Source organism: Gymnodraco acuticeps, unplaced genomic scaffold (assembly GCF_902827175.1).
Source record: "Gymnodraco acuticeps unplaced genomic scaffold, fGymAcu1.1, whole genome shotgun sequence".
In the NCBI taxonomy this organism is placed as follows: domain Eukaryota; kingdom Metazoa; phylum Chordata; class Actinopteri; order Perciformes; family Bathydraconidae; genus Gymnodraco; species Gymnodraco acuticeps.
In genome coordinates this window covers 1,600,397-1,617,621 of record NW_022992232.1, presented here as the reverse complement: position 1 = coordinate 1,617,621, position 17,225 = coordinate 1,600,397, and the positions used below count along the sequence as shown (strand labels likewise).

Below are 17,225 nucleotides of genomic sequence, written 5' to 3'. Positions count from 1 at the left end.
TCGATCCAGCAGAGGCAAAACACAGAAGATCAACAAAATATATGACATAAATGAACTTACCAAAGCTGAAGGCTCACTTGAAAAGAAAAGCGGCACGGCGGTCCTTCCTCTGACAGAATGTGTCTATCACTTTGGGGATGAAGTCCTGTAGTTGCTGGATCAACTGGCTTTCAATTGAAAGCATGGCCAATGCGTTAAGTCGCGGCTGTCCCATGGTGTTGCGAGTGAAAGTCTTTATCCTTTTGAGGGTGGAAAAGTTCCTCTCTGACTCGGATGTCGTCATCGGAGTTGTCACTATTATTTTGACCAAAATAACAGTCTCAGCCAACGTTTCCTCCAAGTTGTTCTCGTGAATGGATTTCAACAGAGACAGGGCAGTGTTTCCAGTGTGAAGCTCACTGTGGCGGTAGAGCGTGGTCAGCTCAGACTTCAACTTCTCCTTGTTTCCCAACGCAGGCCACAGTTTCACGGCGCAGTCAAGCTCAGGTGTAGGAAATGACAGGACATGCTGTGGGAAGAATGAGCTGTCAACAAGCTTTGCAGCGATCAAATGGTCACTCTGTGAGAACCTCTGTTCCACCTGTGAGATGACTGTGTCACAAGCCTCCTTCATCACCGGCGCTGTGCTGCTGACTCGTCGGCCTGGCTCGTCTGTTCCATCATGAGCAGTGGCGGCCAATGCATCAGTTTTCTGCCTCATTTTCTGAACATTTTCCTTGAAACGGCAGAGCGCGCTGTTGATCCCAGGTGCATCGATGCTTCGTTTTGCAGAGTGTTGTATAGAACATCCACTTCTGGCATAAGCAACGAAAAAAACTCCAGGAGCTGCATAAATGCTCGGTCCCGCAGTTTCTTTGACAGGCCGTATGCCTCACTTATGGTGACCGCATCCCATCCTGGTTGTGCGCGTATATGCTTCATACACTGAAGTAGTGCATCTCGGGTCTCCCAAACCGCGTTCACAGTTCTGCTTTTAAAGTTCCATCTCACAGCCGGTGGCCGTGGGATGCGTCTCTGTGTTGCCTCTGCAAGAGCTGCAACACGTTTTGGAGCACCGGAGAAAAAAGTGGAAAAAGCAGTTAGATCTGCAAAAAACACCTTCAGGATGCTCATCCTTGCTGAACACAGTTGCTGCAGGGTCAGGTTCAGTTGGTGGGCGTAGCAGTGAACAAACTGAGCGTTTGGGTACGTCTCCTTCATCACCGTCTGTACCCCGCGCACGTTACCGCTCATGACGGCCGCCCCGTCATAGGTCTGAGCGATTAGCTTTTCTTTCAGCTTCAGGGGTTCCAGAACAGCCTTGATGCTGTTAGAGAGACCTACACCAGTTTTGTCCTTTACTTCCACAAACTCCAAAAAACGCTCTGTAACTGTGAGGTCAGGCATAATGTATCGCAGCACAATCACCATTTGCGATTTACAGGAGACATCGGTTGTCTCGTCGGCCTGAACGGCAACAAATGATGTGTTGTCCACTTGCTTGGCTATTTCCTCCCTGTACACATCATACATGCAGTCCAAGAGTTCATTCTGTATGGTGCTTGATGTCCCTTTGAAAACAAGCTAAGCTTCGTAGTGCCGTTGAAGCCTGGAATCGCCCTCACACATTGTCTCGAAAATTGACCTGAATATCCCTGGATTCAGAGAGCCCGCCGACTCGTTGTGGCCCCGCAGTGCTGTCTCACATTTCCTACACAGTTTAATACAGGTGATGATCCGACCAAGCACGTACCTGTTTTCTTCCACCTTCCTATTATGAGAATCAATGCCGCGTCTGTAGGCGCTGTCAATCTGAGCTGCAACATTCACCCTTCCAAGTAATCCCAATTTTACGGCATTTTCCAAATGACTGTTGCTGCTCTCATGCTTCATTGTCCTCTCCGAAAGATGCTTTAAGTCCTTGTAACCTGTCCTCGACCAAGTACCTTGATCTTCACCAAAAAGCAGGCAAGGAAAGCAAAAGAGGGAATTCTTCTGGATGCTCGCCGTTAGCCATTTCTTTTTAGCAAACCACTCAGCGTTAAACCCACGTTTAACTTTGCCCGCAGTCTGGACCATTTGGAAATCCGGTGGATGGTGGGCACCGAGGCGCTTTACCTCCAGTTTCTCTCCGAGACTAAGTGTCTCAAATGTGTGCTCCAGTAAATGGTCAACTTCATTAATTTTCTTTCAGTTTTTTACTTCTTTTAATCGCTGGTGATGTTAGCTATATGCTGCTCTCTCGTCTCCTCTTCAAACTACACGTGACGTTTCGCAGCACTGCACACGTGAGTACTTACAGCCAATCAATTCTGAATTATGTGAGATGGCGTATGGTGGGGATGGGAGCACTATGCCCCTACGGTCATTATTTTTTTGCCACACACATTAAATAGAAAAATACTCTGAGCATGCGCAGTGTAGTTTTTACAATCACCGTTCACTTAGACTGTGAGAGGGAGGGGCAGGATCGGGTTTTGTCCCACATGGCTCTAAACAGCTCAAAACGGCACTCTAGACACTAATTAGAAGAACACAGACTAAAACAGAAATGTACAGACGAATCAGATTATTAAACATGACCTTAAAATATATTTTATATGTTTTTTTATTTATTTTTTTGTATTTTTTTGTAATCATTATTTGTAATACTTTCTTCTGACACTAGGTGGGGCTGTGCCCCACCTGCCCCTAATGACCCGCCGCCACTGCATATTTGTAACTAAATGATACATGAATTGAAACAAAACACGGTATAAACTGAGGAGTGACTCCCGTGAGGTTCATGTATTTTCTTCACTCTGCTCTCATGTCAAGAAGCATATGATCAGTGCATGCACTGCCTCGTCCAATCAGTGAGCGATACACAGTAAGGGGGCGGGGTGAGTATCTGAGGATTTCATCGGAGGATGGTCTGGTGGTTCCTCGGTTATCGCTCCTCCATGATCGCTCCTCGCTCCTCGATCCTCGGTCCTCCGGCAGAAATAAGAGCCATGGGACGGTACTCAAGATGGCGCAGGCAAATGAACTTCCGGTGAGACCGAGGACCGAGGAGCGAAGAAATGAAAATAGTCGACCTGAGAAGCAGCCTGTGTCTTTAGTTGTAAACCCAGTGGCGATCTGTTGTTATTAGCATCTGGTTATCTATGGGATTAGTTTTGTTTTATAAAGATAAAGCAACACTTTCTCAGAATCAAGCAAAACTAAGAGTTTAAGAGAAAAAAAACTGAGTCAAGCTAAATACATTTAATTTAAAAAAATAAAACTATGAGTTGCAAACAAATCATTTGTGTAATCATGTAAACTATAAGTATTTTTTCTATGTTTTAGCATATATTTTTGTTTGCAGTTCTCTTTGGAGTTCAGTTTCTCAATGATCAGACTTTTGCTCTCGCTGCAGCTCTCTCATTTGCGCTCCTTCATTTTTTGTTTTCAATTCTGACACAAACCTCCCAGGTGGGCGGGACTTTCAAGGGTGCGTCCCCATTGGCTACTCAGTTTTTGAGTGACAGCCCAGTCCTCCAGCGATTGTACAGTGCAGCTGCGGTGCGATAGCTGAGCGTGGATAGAACACCCCCAGAAGTACCAGCTTTTCAATTATTATAATACTACAAGTGAAAATATATGTAAGTATTTGTCACGATCTGTCTGTGTTGTGTTTTGTCTTGTCTAGATCTGTTTTTGGTTTTCTGTCTGCGTTGTGTTTTGTCTTGTTTAGATCTGTCTTTGGTTTCCTGTCTGTGTGTGTTCCCTCCTACCTGTTCCCTCCTACTTGTTTTCTTGATTGTGTTCACCTGTGTTTTCTCCTCCCTCCTCATCTGTCTCTTGTTTCCTTGATTAGTCCTGTGTGTATTTAAGTTCTGTTTTTTCTGTCTGTCATTGTTGGTTCGTCTTTTGTTGTGACTAAGTCTCCGGTGAGTGTTCTGTTTTGTCTTTATTAGTATCCGGTAGCCTTGAAATAAAGGAATTTTCAGTTTAAATCTGCATTTGGGTCCTGCCTGCTTCACACACCGTAACAGAACCAACCAACCAAGCAGATCCTTTTGAGCAGGAGATATTGGAGTTTTCCTTTGCTTTGGCTGGCTGCTCTAGTCGATGGTTGGGAGCGTCCAGGGTTCAGCAGCGAGAGGCTGTTCTGGCAGAAGCACGCCAGATTACGATGGAGAAACCAGGCTTGGTTAAATTCTTACCGGGCGGGATTTTGGATTTCCTCATGGTGTGTTATCCCCTGCCTGACAGCCCCAGGCCTCCCAACTCCCGTTATGACACCACACGCATCGGTGTGGTCCGTTTGGAGTCAACCCTGGCCTCTGCCCCATTGCCAGGAGCCGTTCTCTGGAACTCGTCTGGCCTTTGGAGGCAGGGGCGGACTGGCCATCGGGAATACCGGGAGTTTCCCCGGTGGGCCGGTGCTGTGCGTGGGCCGGAGGGCCAAAACAATAAATACATGTTTTGTTTTTTTTTGTTTTTTTTTTTGTCTAAATCCTACCGGCCCACATTTGTAAGTATACCGGCCACTCCCTTTTTTGTTTTGCTTAACTAAATCCTACCGGCCCACATTTGTAAGTGCCCACATTTGTAAGTGTTCCGGGCCGGCCACTCCCCATCAGGCCCGTAGCAGCTGTCACTGCGCAGTGAAAGATCAGGAGTGAGTTACTGATGGATAAACAAGCTCCAAAGCGTAAAGGAGGTGCACAAAAACTTAGGGATAAAAAAATGAAAGCACTTGAGGAAGGTTCAGCAAAATCAAAAAAAATTACAGACTTTTCGTTTGGTCCTGCAGCTGGTTCTAGTTGTAGTACAACCACCACCGGAGAAGCTGATGTAACGTTAGCCGACACAGCGGCCATTCCCAGTGGCAGTGAGTCCAGCAATGAAACTGACACAGCACAGCGGCATCTAGAGCCCAGTACCAGCAGTGATATGATGGTAAGTTAATGTTATGATTGATGCTGAAAGTGAAAATCCTCATTTGGCTAATGCTAGCTTGCTTTTTAATGTAGCAGATGAGGTAATATTAGCTAGCTAGCCTATTTCTAGCTAGCTAGGCTATTGCCTACAGTACATTGTGTGTTCACAGGGACAGCTAATGCATTAGCTAGCTAGCCTATTGCCTACAGTACATTGTGTGTTCACAGGGACAGGGTAAAATTAACACCATTCACTGACCAAATTCTGGTGAAATATGCAAGCTGCTGGTAGATTTGCTTCACTCATTGACAACGGTAATCTATTTGAACATTATAGCCACTTGACTTGGGCTGGTGAATCAATGAGACTACTATGATTGCTTATACTGTCTTTTGTTTGATTAGCTTAGACGTTAGGTTACCCTTATTAATACTAAAAAATAATAAAGGGTCCATTATTTGTCAACCTGCAACTAAAGTTACTGTCTGGTGGAAATTAGCCTGTTACTGTCTTTAAGACTTTACTTGGTTTACATACATAATAATAACATGGTGGTAACATAATAACGTAACATACTAATCAATACTAATCATTTATGTAGGCTGAAGATGATCCTGCTGCTGACACTGACAGAGTTAGTCAAGGCCAGGATGTCAGTGCCACCCCAGTTGATTATTTCACCAGGCCGATGTCAGGCACATTAGACCTATTCTTCCGTTTTCACCCCCAGCAGAAGGCAGACAAGGCTGTAGTGCAGAGGGCTTTTTTTTGCAAAGACGGCACAAACAGGAAATGGCTATCATACAGTGAAGCCAGAGAAGTACTCTTCTGCTCCCTTTGTATGGCTTTTGCTAATCCTAGAGATAGCAACTCCTTCATCACTGGTATGACCAACTTCACACACATACATCAGAGAGTCGAGGAGCATGAGCAGAGCCATGCTCACAGAGGTTGCGCTGAGGCATATTTCCTCAGATTCTCAAAAAACACAATTCAGGACCTTCTCATGGGACCTCAGATGTCACGTCACAGAGAGGAAGTCCGCAGGAAGCGTCAAGTGTTGGAGCGCATCATAGATGTGTTGAAACTCATTGGTCAAAGGGGTTTGAGCTACAGGGGCACGCAGGCGGAGGCATTATATACACTAGATCAGGGGTGCCCAACCTTTTTTGAACCGAGAGCTACTTTTAAAGTTGCCAGTCTGTCGAGATCTACCAGTCCAAATAGAGAGGCGTAGCCATTACTGACAGCCTACTACCAGGTAAATACACACTTCTACTTGTATAAAACTGACCTCTGTACGATTAATACTTCATAAAATACTGCAGATTCTTTATCTTACCTGCTCTTTCTAATCTACACACATACAAGTATTTAACTGAAGTTACACACATGTTGTTGATACAGAGTTGGAGTTTATTCACACGTCACTACAGTGGGTAATGTTTTCAAGAAACATTGAACAGTGCTGCCACATATGACACAGGAACAAAAGAAAAGACTCTGAACCCTTTCTTTGCCATTATATAAAAATAGTGTTGCTACAAAAGTATAAATTAGGCTTACTAATAAGACAACTCAGATCTGAAGCTACACAGAAATCTGCTGCCAAAGTGCAATAAAAAAGACAAAATTAATAGAATCAAACCCTTTTTTTGGTGCATTTTAGTAGATTATAAAAATAGGATGCCAGCAACACTAGTTTCTTAACCTGAATTGATAATAGACTATAATCAATTTAAGTTTGCATTCTTATACCATTTTGTACAATAATTATAATGAATAAGTTCAAACAAACTAAAACTTACAGCTGATTAATAACGGTATCTAACTTGAGTTTGTATTATATCAAAAACCTGTTGAAATGCTACTGTTATTTTTACTGTCCACCAAAAGCGCGTCGCAGCCTCCAGGAAAGCTTCTTTCACAACTCCGCCGTCTTTGAAAGACTTTGTGTGTTTCGCAAGAACGTGACTGACACGATAAGATGCTATGGTAGCAGCCTTGCTCTTGTTGTTGGGCCTGGTGGAAATGGCCTGCTGTGCATTTAGCTGTCCTTTCAGGCCCCTCCCCTTTTGGGAGCGGAGGGCAGAATTAGGGAATTCCGTCTCTTAGCGTTTGTGCACTGTTTTGAAATGCCGCTCCTAAATTACCCTTCTTCGATAAAGCCACGCTCGCATTGCAGATGAGACAGATGGACTTTGAATTGGAATAAATACAAAAATAATCATCCTCCCACTCGGAGTTAAAATTATATATATGTTTTGCTTCTGCCATAATTGCGGTCTTGTTTGTGTGCGGACTATCACTCCTGTTGACACGGACAACGTTAGCGAATTAGTGCACTGCCCACTAGCCACGCCCCGACACATGGGGTCACGCCGGCCAATCACAAAGCTTTGATGCGTTCAAGTGCATTATTCTGGCACAGGAAGATTATGTTATAGGACATTAACGATAAAACAGAATATTGTTGTTCTATTTTTAGACACATCTCACGATCGACTGGGAATCTCCCCGCGATTGACCGGTCGATCGCGATCGACTGGTTGGGCACCCCTGCACTAGATGATGACACCATTGATCATGGTAACTTTTTAGAGATGATTGTTTTGCTGGGAAAATATGATGTGTGTCTCAAGGAACACCTCACTCTCTGTATAGAAAAGAGCAAGCAAATACACCAGTCTGGTTTAAGACAAGGTAGAGGTTCCCTTGTCACTCTCCTATCCAAAACAACCATCAACTACATCATCACCACCATCCAACGCCTAATGAAGGCCACCATCGCCACTGAAGTCCGGGAATCTGGCATGTATTCTGTCCAGATTGACACCACACAGGACATCACAGCCCAAGATCAGTGCTCTGTTGTCATACGATATGTGACAGACATTGTTCATGAGCGACTTGTTGCTGTGATTAAATGTGAGGCATCCACTGGGCAGTACTTTGCACAACTTGTTGTGAATGAAGTACTGGAGACCATGAAACTGGATGTGAGGCAGTGTATTGGAGATTCCACCGATGGGGCCTCCAATATGCAAGGCCAATATAAAGGCTTCTCTGCACTGCTCGCCAAAATGTCCCCCACCCATGTCCATGTATGGTGCTACGCACACGTCCTGAACCTCGTCCTGGCAGACACAACACAATGTGTATTGGCAAGTGGGTCTCTTTTTTCCCTGTTGAACAACATCGCTGTCTTCATCAGAGTGTCCTACCAGAGGATGAACATCTGGGAGAAGGAGAGCAAAGACCCAAGACACAGACGTCTCGCCCCGATTGGAGAGACACGCTGGTGGTCCAAAGACGTTGCTGTGACTAAGGTATTTGGCTCTTTTGGAAAGCCAGATAATGCCCTGTATGTTGATGTCCTTCATACCCTCTCCGCCATTCAACATGGACAGACTATCAACGCCACTGCACGGGTCAATGCACATGGATACATCACCCAGCTTCTGAGGTATGAAACAATACTTACAGCTCAGATCTTCCTGAGAATTTTCCAGGTCACCTCACCAGTCTCAAAATACCTTCAGAAAAGTGGAATGGACATCCTGACAGCTCATCGGATGATTGTGGCTGCAGAAACACAGCTGAAAGATATGACCAGAGACTTCGAGAAAGTCAAGACGGCGGCCGCCACATTCGTCCAGTGGGCCAACAATCAAACAGAGGAGCAGAGTGAGGAGACTGAGCTGGAGGTTGAGGCCGCTCTGCCACAGAAACGGGGTAGAAAGAAGAAAACCATGCCTGGAGAGATGTCCAAGGATGAGGCTGTGACTGATGCTGAAACATCATACAAGATTGATGTCCATAATCAAATCATGGACACAGTCACAGGAAGCATGCACCAGCGCTTCCTCAAAAATGGCACTTTGTATGCTGATTTGGCACTTCTGGACCCAAAAAGATTCAGCCAGGTAACATCTTATGCCGGTGGTTTCCCAGAGGCAGCACTCCAAGAATTAAGCAAGAGCTTGCTGCCATTTGATGACAGAGCAACGGTGGCCAAATTACAGAGTGAGCTCATCAGTCTGGCAGGACAGTGGAATAGGTTGAAGACATCTGTATTTGAGGAATACACAACCAAGACAACAGAGGCTGGGCCAGAGGATGCTGAAGATGAAGCGGAGATGGTATATAAAAAGTGCTCATCTTGCAAGGACTGCCCATTGTGTTGCTACCGTATCCTTAAGCAGTACAACCTCCTGACAGATGCATACCACATCATTGGCCTTGCATACAGGTTCCTGCTTACCCTGTCTGTCACACAGGTAGCATGCGAGCGAAGCTTTTCAACACTAAAATTCATCAAAAACAAGCTCAGGAGCTCGCTCTCTCAACAGAACCTGGAGTCCTTTATGCTCATGGCTACTCAACCAGATGTTTTGAAGATGCTGGATAGTGACCAAATTATAGATGGTGTTGCAGAGAAAAGTGAGCTGCTGCAGAAACTACTAATTCAGTGAGGTAATAATACATTTACATTTATTACTATGTGACTTCCCAATCTTGACACTAATAAATTAGTGATTATTGCAGACTATTAAACAACATTAAAAACATGACATTTGTTCTAATGAAGGCTTCAGGTGGATGTCAGTATCATACATAGTACATAACATGCATATATGTTTTGTCTCTCACCCATAGGCCACCCTATTTTTTCCAGAGGGGACTGACTTCTACAACCTTGCTCCCAATGTCAAAATCAACCACTTCAACCCAGCCTCCTCCTTTTAAAAGCAACACATGGATGAGCTCACTTATAGACCCAAAAGGGTAGAGAGGGAAGTATTGACAGGGCTTATTGTTTATAAGTATGTTGCCCTGCCCTCTAGTGTTTTTTGTTGTTGTGTATGTGTATACAGTATTGTAGCGAGCCCTGGGTTCAGAGGGAGGGGCTTGCATAGGGGAGGGGGGGGAAAACGGGGTTCAGGGGGAGTGGCTGCACCCGTAGGATAGAAAAGGGGGAAGTGACGTCTGACTCAGAGGTCGCACGGCTGTGGAGAAGAACGTTCATTCAGAACCCACATTCTGTTACTGAGTTTAGGCTAGTTAGCGAGCAGGTTTATTGTTCTGGGTGCAGTCACTTTTGCCTCCACTTGCTGTTCAAATAAATGTTGAAAGAAAAAGTAAATCTGTTTACAGTTCTGTTTCATATTGGTGTTGAGAGATGTATCCATAGATTTAGTCCCTAATTTTGCTCTCAAAATGCACCAGATTGATGCATTTAACTTCAACATTTTAAAACAAATCTTCCCGGGGGAGCATGCCCCCGGACCCCCCTAGAGGAGGTGAGGTCCACCACCTGCCCATACCCCCTGTCAAATTGTCTCACCCACATTGAGGATGCTTCCTACGCCCATGTTTTATTCCATGCATCAAGTCAGGCAAATTGGGTCCAAATATTATTGCATCAATGATCTGTTAACATTAAAATCACTAAATATATGCTGTAACTATTTTGCTTAGGCAACTCAAGGGCTCAGGTAATGTGATGACTATATGAATAATGGTCCAAAATAACATAAAATACATAGGGTTTTTTGTTAAGTAACATACTTTCGTCGCCGGCCGGCCGATACATGCCGCGCATTAAGTGGGCCTGTCTGTCAATTAATCCCCGGGCCACTTTTTCCCCCCAGTCCGCCCCTGTTTGGAGGTCCACGGAGCCTCCAAACGGCTCCTAAAGGAAGGAGTCGCAAGGCCAGGTTAGCAGCACGAGCCCAAAGATCCATGGTCCCGGCCCCAGTTCTAGCCCCAGCGGCCATGGTTCCGGCCCTGGTCCCGGCCCCAGCAGCCATGGTTCCAGACCCAGTTCTGGCCCCAGCGGCCATGGTTCCGGCCCTGGTTCCGGCCCCAGCAGCCATGGTGCCAGCCCCAGTTCTGGCCCCAGCAGCCATGGATCCGGCCCCAGTTCTGGCCCCAGTTCTGGCCCCAGCAGCCATGGTTCCGGCTCCAGTACAGACCCCAGCAGCCATTCCGGCCCCAGTTCTGGCCCCAGCAGCCATGGTTCCGGCTCCCAGTACCAGCCCAGCAGCCATTCCGGCTCCAGTACAGGCCCCCGCAGCCATGGTTCCAGCACCAGTTCTGGCCCCAGCAGCCATGGTTCCAGCCTCAGTCCTGGCCCCAGCAGCCAGGGTTTTCGACTCCAGCCCTCGTCTCCGGCCAACGCCAGCTCCCCGTGTCCTGTCAGCGTACCAGCCGACGCCAGCTCCACGTGTCCTGTCGGCATTCCGGCCGACTCAAGCCCCCCGTGTTCTGTTGGCGAACCGACCGTCTCAAGTCTCCTCTCAAGTTCCTTCTCAAGTCCCCTCTCAAGCCACATCTCCAGCTCCCTCTCGAGTCATCTCTCAAGTCTCCTCTCCAGTCCCCTCTCGAGTCCCCTCTCGAGTCCCCTTTCAAGACACTTCGCAAGTTCCCTCTCGAGTCCCCTCTCAAGTCACCCCTCCAGTCCCCTCTCGAGTCCCCTCTCGAGTCATCTCTCAAGTCTTCTCTCCAGTTCCCTCTCCAGTTCCCTCTCAAGTCCCCTCTCGAGTCACCTCTCAAGTTCCCTCTCAAGTAACATTCTCAAGTCCCTCCTCTAGTCACTTCTCTAGCCCCCTCTCTGGTCCCTTCCCGAGTCCTTCCTCTAGTCCCTTCCCATGTCCCTTCTCTAGTCCCTTCTCTAGTCCCTACTCAAGTCCCTCCTCTAGTCAATTTCCTAGTCCCATCTCTAGTCCCACCTCGAGTCCCACTTCTAGTCCCACCTCTAGTCCCATCTCAAGTTCCCTCTCTAGTCCCATCTCAAGTTCCCTCTCGAGTCCCCTCTCCAGTTCCCTCTCGAGTCACCTCTCGAGTCACCTCTCGAGTCCCTCCTCTAGTCCCTCCTCTAGTCCCTCCTCGAGTCCCCTCTCTAGTTCCCCCTTGGTTCCCTTCTCGAGTCTCCTCTCGAGTTCCCCCTTGGTTCCCCTCTCGAGTCTCCTCTCGAGTCTCCTCTCGAGTCACATCTCAAGTCCCTACCCAATGTCCTGGTCCGTTGGAGATTCCGCTGGGGGTCCTGCCAACTCCATGTCCTGTCCCGTTGGAGGCCCCGCCGACTACTCCTCTGCCGGGGGTCTTGCCAATCCTATGTCCGTGCCGTTGGAGGTTCCGCTGGAGGTCCTGCCAACCCTATGTCCTGTGCTGTTGGAGGTTCCGCTGGGGGTCCTGCCAACTCTATGTCCTGTCCCGTTGGGGGTCCCGCCGACTACTCTTCTGCCGGGGGTCCTGCCAACCCTATGTCCTGTGCTGTTGGTGGTCCCGCCAACTACTCTCCTGCCGGGGGTCCTGCCAACCCTGTGTCCTGTCCCGTTGGGGGTCCCGCCGACGACTCTTCTGCCGGGGGTCCTGCCAACCCTATGTCCTGTGTCGCCCTCGAGTCCGGCCCCCTGAGAGCCGCGGTCTTCGCCCTCGAGCCCGGCCCCCTGACTCTTCCTTCCGCTGCCTTCGCCCTCATGCTCGGCCCCCTGAGTTCGCCCGCTGTGGCCTTCGCCCCACCATGGACTATGCCTTGCCCCCGGGCCGTCCGCCCGAGACCCCCACCTTGGACTCTGCTTTGCCCCCGGGCCGTCCGCCCTAGACCCCCTCAATGGACTCTGCCTTTCCCCCGGGCCGTCAGCCCAAGACCCCCTCCATGGTCTCTGCCTTAACCCCCGGGCTGTCAGCCCAAGACCCCCTCCATGGTCTCTGCCTTGCCCCCGGGCCGTCCGCCCGAGATCCCTTCCGGGTACTCCGCTGTGCTCCTGGGTTCTCAGCCCAAACCCGTCCTCCTGACCCCCTCCACCCACCCTGGTGGCCCTTGTTTTGTGGTCATTTTTTTTTCTCTTAAACTCTTAGTTTTGCTTGATTCTGAGAAAGTGTTGCTTTATCTTTATGAAACAAAACTAATCCCATAGTTAGCTAGCTATGCTAACGAATTTAAAGAGCTTTTCTACAACCAGGTGGAAGAGAGCTCTCTCCTGACAGACTGAGAGGCTCAAATAACTTCAGCTCAGTGAGGTTAAGGCACACCTTGATATGATCATTATAGTTATTAATGAGACATTAGAGACTAAATGAAAAACAGGTATAAAATACTATATGACAGTAACAAAAAAGTTGTTAAAAATAACAAGAATACAGTTTAAAAGGGGAGTGATTTGTAAAATATCCATAAAGAAAAAGAAAAATCTGTTTACATGTCTGGTTATAATAATAATAATGGGTTCCATTTATAAAGCACCTCATATTTGACTCCAAATCCCGAAGTGCTACAAGTGGTGGTTTATAGATCTCTTCATTTTGCTCTCAAAGTGCACCATGATTGATGCTTTTAACTTCAACATTTAAAAAAAAATCTTCCCCCGGACCCCCCTAGAGGATGTGAGGTCCCCCCCGCTTAAATGATGTCCACATGGATAGGATACTAAATACATTTGCACACATCTTGTGTCCATATCTTTCTGTTTTGGTGGTCATGCCACAACCGTGCACGTGCATGCGCGAGTCATGGTACGATATGTGGATTAAGAGGTTGCTTTTTCTTTGCACAGCATGAAAGAAAGGCCAAATGAATGGGCTGTGATTTTAGTTTTTTTAAGCAGAGGTTGAGTTCAATCATTTGTACGACCCTCGGAGGATGTTGTAAAAATTGAAAGGAAAAAGGTTCCCCTCCCCTGCTGTAAATAATAATAAAAACCCTTGATTTATAACTTAACATCTCTGTCTCCTATTGATCTGAGTATATTATAAAGAATAGGCAGTTAATTGAAGCATTATAGCACAGATGGTATATTAAGCTTTTTTTTCCTGCTTCGAATAGTTCTCTCTTTTTTCACCATACCTGTGTTTGCATCCCTGAAAATGGACAAACCAGCTGCGCCTGATTAGGGCATGGCCATCTTTGATCGTCAGGTTGCCACTATGGTGTTGTCCTGGCTGGGTACCTTGTTTTTGTCTTCGAAAATTAACCCATTTACAATCTTTTCACTTAATGAAGTCAGTGGTAACATTTTTGTAATGAAAACATTTCTTGTTTAGTTTAAATAAGCTCCACCCTCTTGTGTCACTTGTGCAAAAAATGCAATGCCAAAACATTCAATCATTTCTGTTCTTGTTTTTTTAATTGCATTCTTCACTGAGGTGACTGGAAAGCAGTATAATGAGGATAATTTAACAAGGCCATGTGAGAGAAACAGCAGCCTCTTGTCGGTGATCAGTCTCTCTCAGCCCTCAGCTCGGAGATGGAGAGCCTTCTCTCTGTATCCAAGGAAACAACAGCCAATTTCACACTGCAGCATGTTTTTTTGTTTTTTTACTCTTGCCAGTTTAGCATTCTAACAGGCAAAATGTGTTTTGCCATCACTAATTCTCTTTTCTACTGAGCTGAATGTACTGTGGCTTAATCAAAACCATCATCATCTATAGGACTTCCTTCTTGCCACGTTTTCATTTAGTAACGCTTGCTTCACAACCTGATATAAGTGCTCCATTTGACCGGTTGCATCATGTCTCCAAGACTACTGATTCTCTGATAGCACAGCCTTTCATAACAGATGAGATATGAGTCCTGCTCTTGTTTTTTTAAAAGGGAAAACTCACCTGTGGCTGGCTGTAAACAGTGTGTATGCACTCTGATGCTAATCCGGGAGTAGTTTATTAATTTGTACATCTTCATAACACATCAGTCCTGCTTCTGAATGATGCTCTTGGCGTAATGTGATTTATTTTTCAGTCAACAACTCCAATGGAAAAACCAAAACTAACCATAAATTGATCCTCCTAACAAATGTTGTTTGCATGCAACAGCTCCATTGTTGAAATTAAAAACAGATCAATAAGCCACACTGTTGCACAGAACAACATGTTCCACACGCTGTAGTGTATTGTTACTGTTGTCGCAGCTTTAAAATCAGTTGTGGTCTAGAGAGAATAATCAGTAAGGTAACAAACGTACAGCAACACAATATTCGTATTAAAAGCAATAAGGATCTTTTATACTTGCAAGTATGACGTCTCCTCCAAAGAGCACGTACTGTTCTGAGTGAAACAGTCTCTCCTTTATAGGAGGACATCACAGCTTAGTTACATTACAAACAACATTTGGTTAGGCCAGCTGAGACCCCCTGGCACTGTATGCAAAACTCACACCCTACACAGAGCAAAAGGGATACAGATAACACCTTATCCTAACTTCTAATGGATGTCATAAAACCCCCTAGTCTAAACACATCTGTTTTACACACACATTGAAAAAGTCCCTTCCCACGCTATGACCTAATCAGAGGAACAGTTTACAGTCAGCAATGTTATACATTTGATCTCACAATTTCCATAACATTACTTAATCCCACATACACTGTCCTGCTGCCCCAAATAATTACTAGAACACCAAATATGGATTAATCTGCCACTGAAACTAGTCCCCAATAAATGCGCTATACACTTGTTAAAAAGTGACCTTTCTTTATACAAAAGGTAATTGTAGATTTCTGACTCATTTCTTTGAGGTTTTGAAGGGCTTGGGCTAAGAGCAGCGGAAAGGGACATTGATTTTGATGTTTTCGTGAAGTGTGCTTTTATTTGTTTCCTGTTCTTCTCCCATCTCTTAAAAAAAATTCAAATTCTTACAACCTTTCATTTTAAAATATGTCTTTAATGTGTTTTTTGTTTGTCTCCAGCTTTCATCTCTGTCTTTATGAACATAATACATACACTTTCACACTGCGACAAAACCTTCCACATGTTTTTGAAAGCTATAATATATTTCAGTTAATTGTCTTATCTGCAAAATATGCAACTTTAAGACCACTAAAGAAACGTCTTAAGACTAAAACAATGACTTACCTTAGGAGTTTACATATTTTATTATTATTTCTCACAACATTGAATAAAAGCAGATTTCATCAGGCTTTTTTAATAATAATAATAATAATAAACAGGAAAAATCCCATTAACGTGTATAAAAAAGTATTCACCCGTTTTTAAATTGGACACAAAAAATAGACAATCAAACCAAACTGAAAACACAACCTCCTTGTTGAAGGAAAGTAATCATTGACCATGCAAGGGAGTCAATCATTAAAGCGAGAGAATGACTCAGCAAATTCAAAGCCACAGAGCGTAATTGCCGTCGTCCAACAAACTATTCAAATTACATAAATGACATGTCACAAATTTGAACAGGATTGGTGAAAAAGAAATGTAAAAATATGTTGCTCTAGTCACTAATTCTCCAATTGGAGTACTCTGGAATACTGCAGCGATATGCAAGATAAAAGTTGTTTAGCACTTTAGCTCTTTATTTTTCTCATACAGCACCTCTTTTCACCCTCTGTCTGAAACCAGAGCCCAGTCCTCTGATTGGTTAGCTGGCCAGCTCTGTTAAGATTGCTCAATTGCTAAGAGATGTCCCGCCCCTTAGCCTATCACGTACAATGTGTAGCCCAAGCCAGTGTTAAATGGTGATTTCAGTATGTTACTGAAGTAAACAAAGGAGTCCAATGGAGGCGTTTAAGGCAGGGGGGGGGGAGAGTGTGAGAGAGAAACTCCCAAAACACTTTTGGATTGTTTTGCCTAAAGGCCACATAGATTTAAAATGAGAGACAAAAATCAAGAAAATGTATGAATGAAAAGCAATACTGCCAAAACATTGAAAGAAGTCAAAGAAGCCCATATTTCTGACTTAATTGTCAGTACAACTCATCAAAAAGAAGCAACTCAATGCTACTCAGTTTCAGCGTAATTGCATAATGACATAACATTTCTTTGTCATAATGAAGTGATGGATTTAAAACATTTGAAATGTTTTTGGATACAAGGTTGTAAGGTAAATCACAGTTTGATTGTGCTCAGTGCACTTATTTTTACAACAATTTAAGCTAAATAGTCATTATTAAAAGTCAGTGGACATTGAAGTCTTTGCTGCTGATTATTAAATTACATTACATTACATTGCATTTAGCTGATGCTTTTATCCAAAGCGACTTACAATAAATCAAAGTAATTCAGATAATCTGTGAAGGAAGAACTCTCACCATTCAATAAATGACATCTGCTCGGTCGTTTTGTTAGGGGGAAGGTGGAAAATCCCCGGACACAACATTTATTCCATCCATGACACAAAATTGCTCGTACACAAAATATCTTTCTTTGTCTTCACAGCTCTGAGCACCAAAATCCGCATTATGATAAATTGAGGATTCATTTTTTGAAATAATTAACCAACCTAAACATCAATCTTGAAATGTAGCCACTCAAGTGCATAAGATTGAGATCATATTGCTATATTAATCACCGCTGTCAACTGCCAATACAACTAAAATGTT

At 44.9% G+C, this 17,225-nt stretch overlaps 1 protein-coding gene across 1 annotated transcript; it reads left to right on the top strand.

Moving 5' to 3' along the window:
- Nucleotides 1–4,519: 4,519 nt before the first annotated feature.
- LOC117539872 lies at nucleotides 4,520–8,865 on the top strand. The gene is made up of 4 exons (XM_034206225.1): nucleotides 4,520–4,908; nucleotides 5,492–6,038; nucleotides 7,459–8,729; nucleotides 8,845–8,865. Exons 1-4 carry the CDS (start codon nucleotides 4,639–4,641, stop codon nucleotides 8,863–8,865), a joined length of 2,109 nt encoding a protein of 702 aa, XP_034062116.1. The 5' UTR covers nucleotides 4,520–4,638.
- Nucleotides 8,866–17,225: the final 8,360 nt, after the last annotated feature.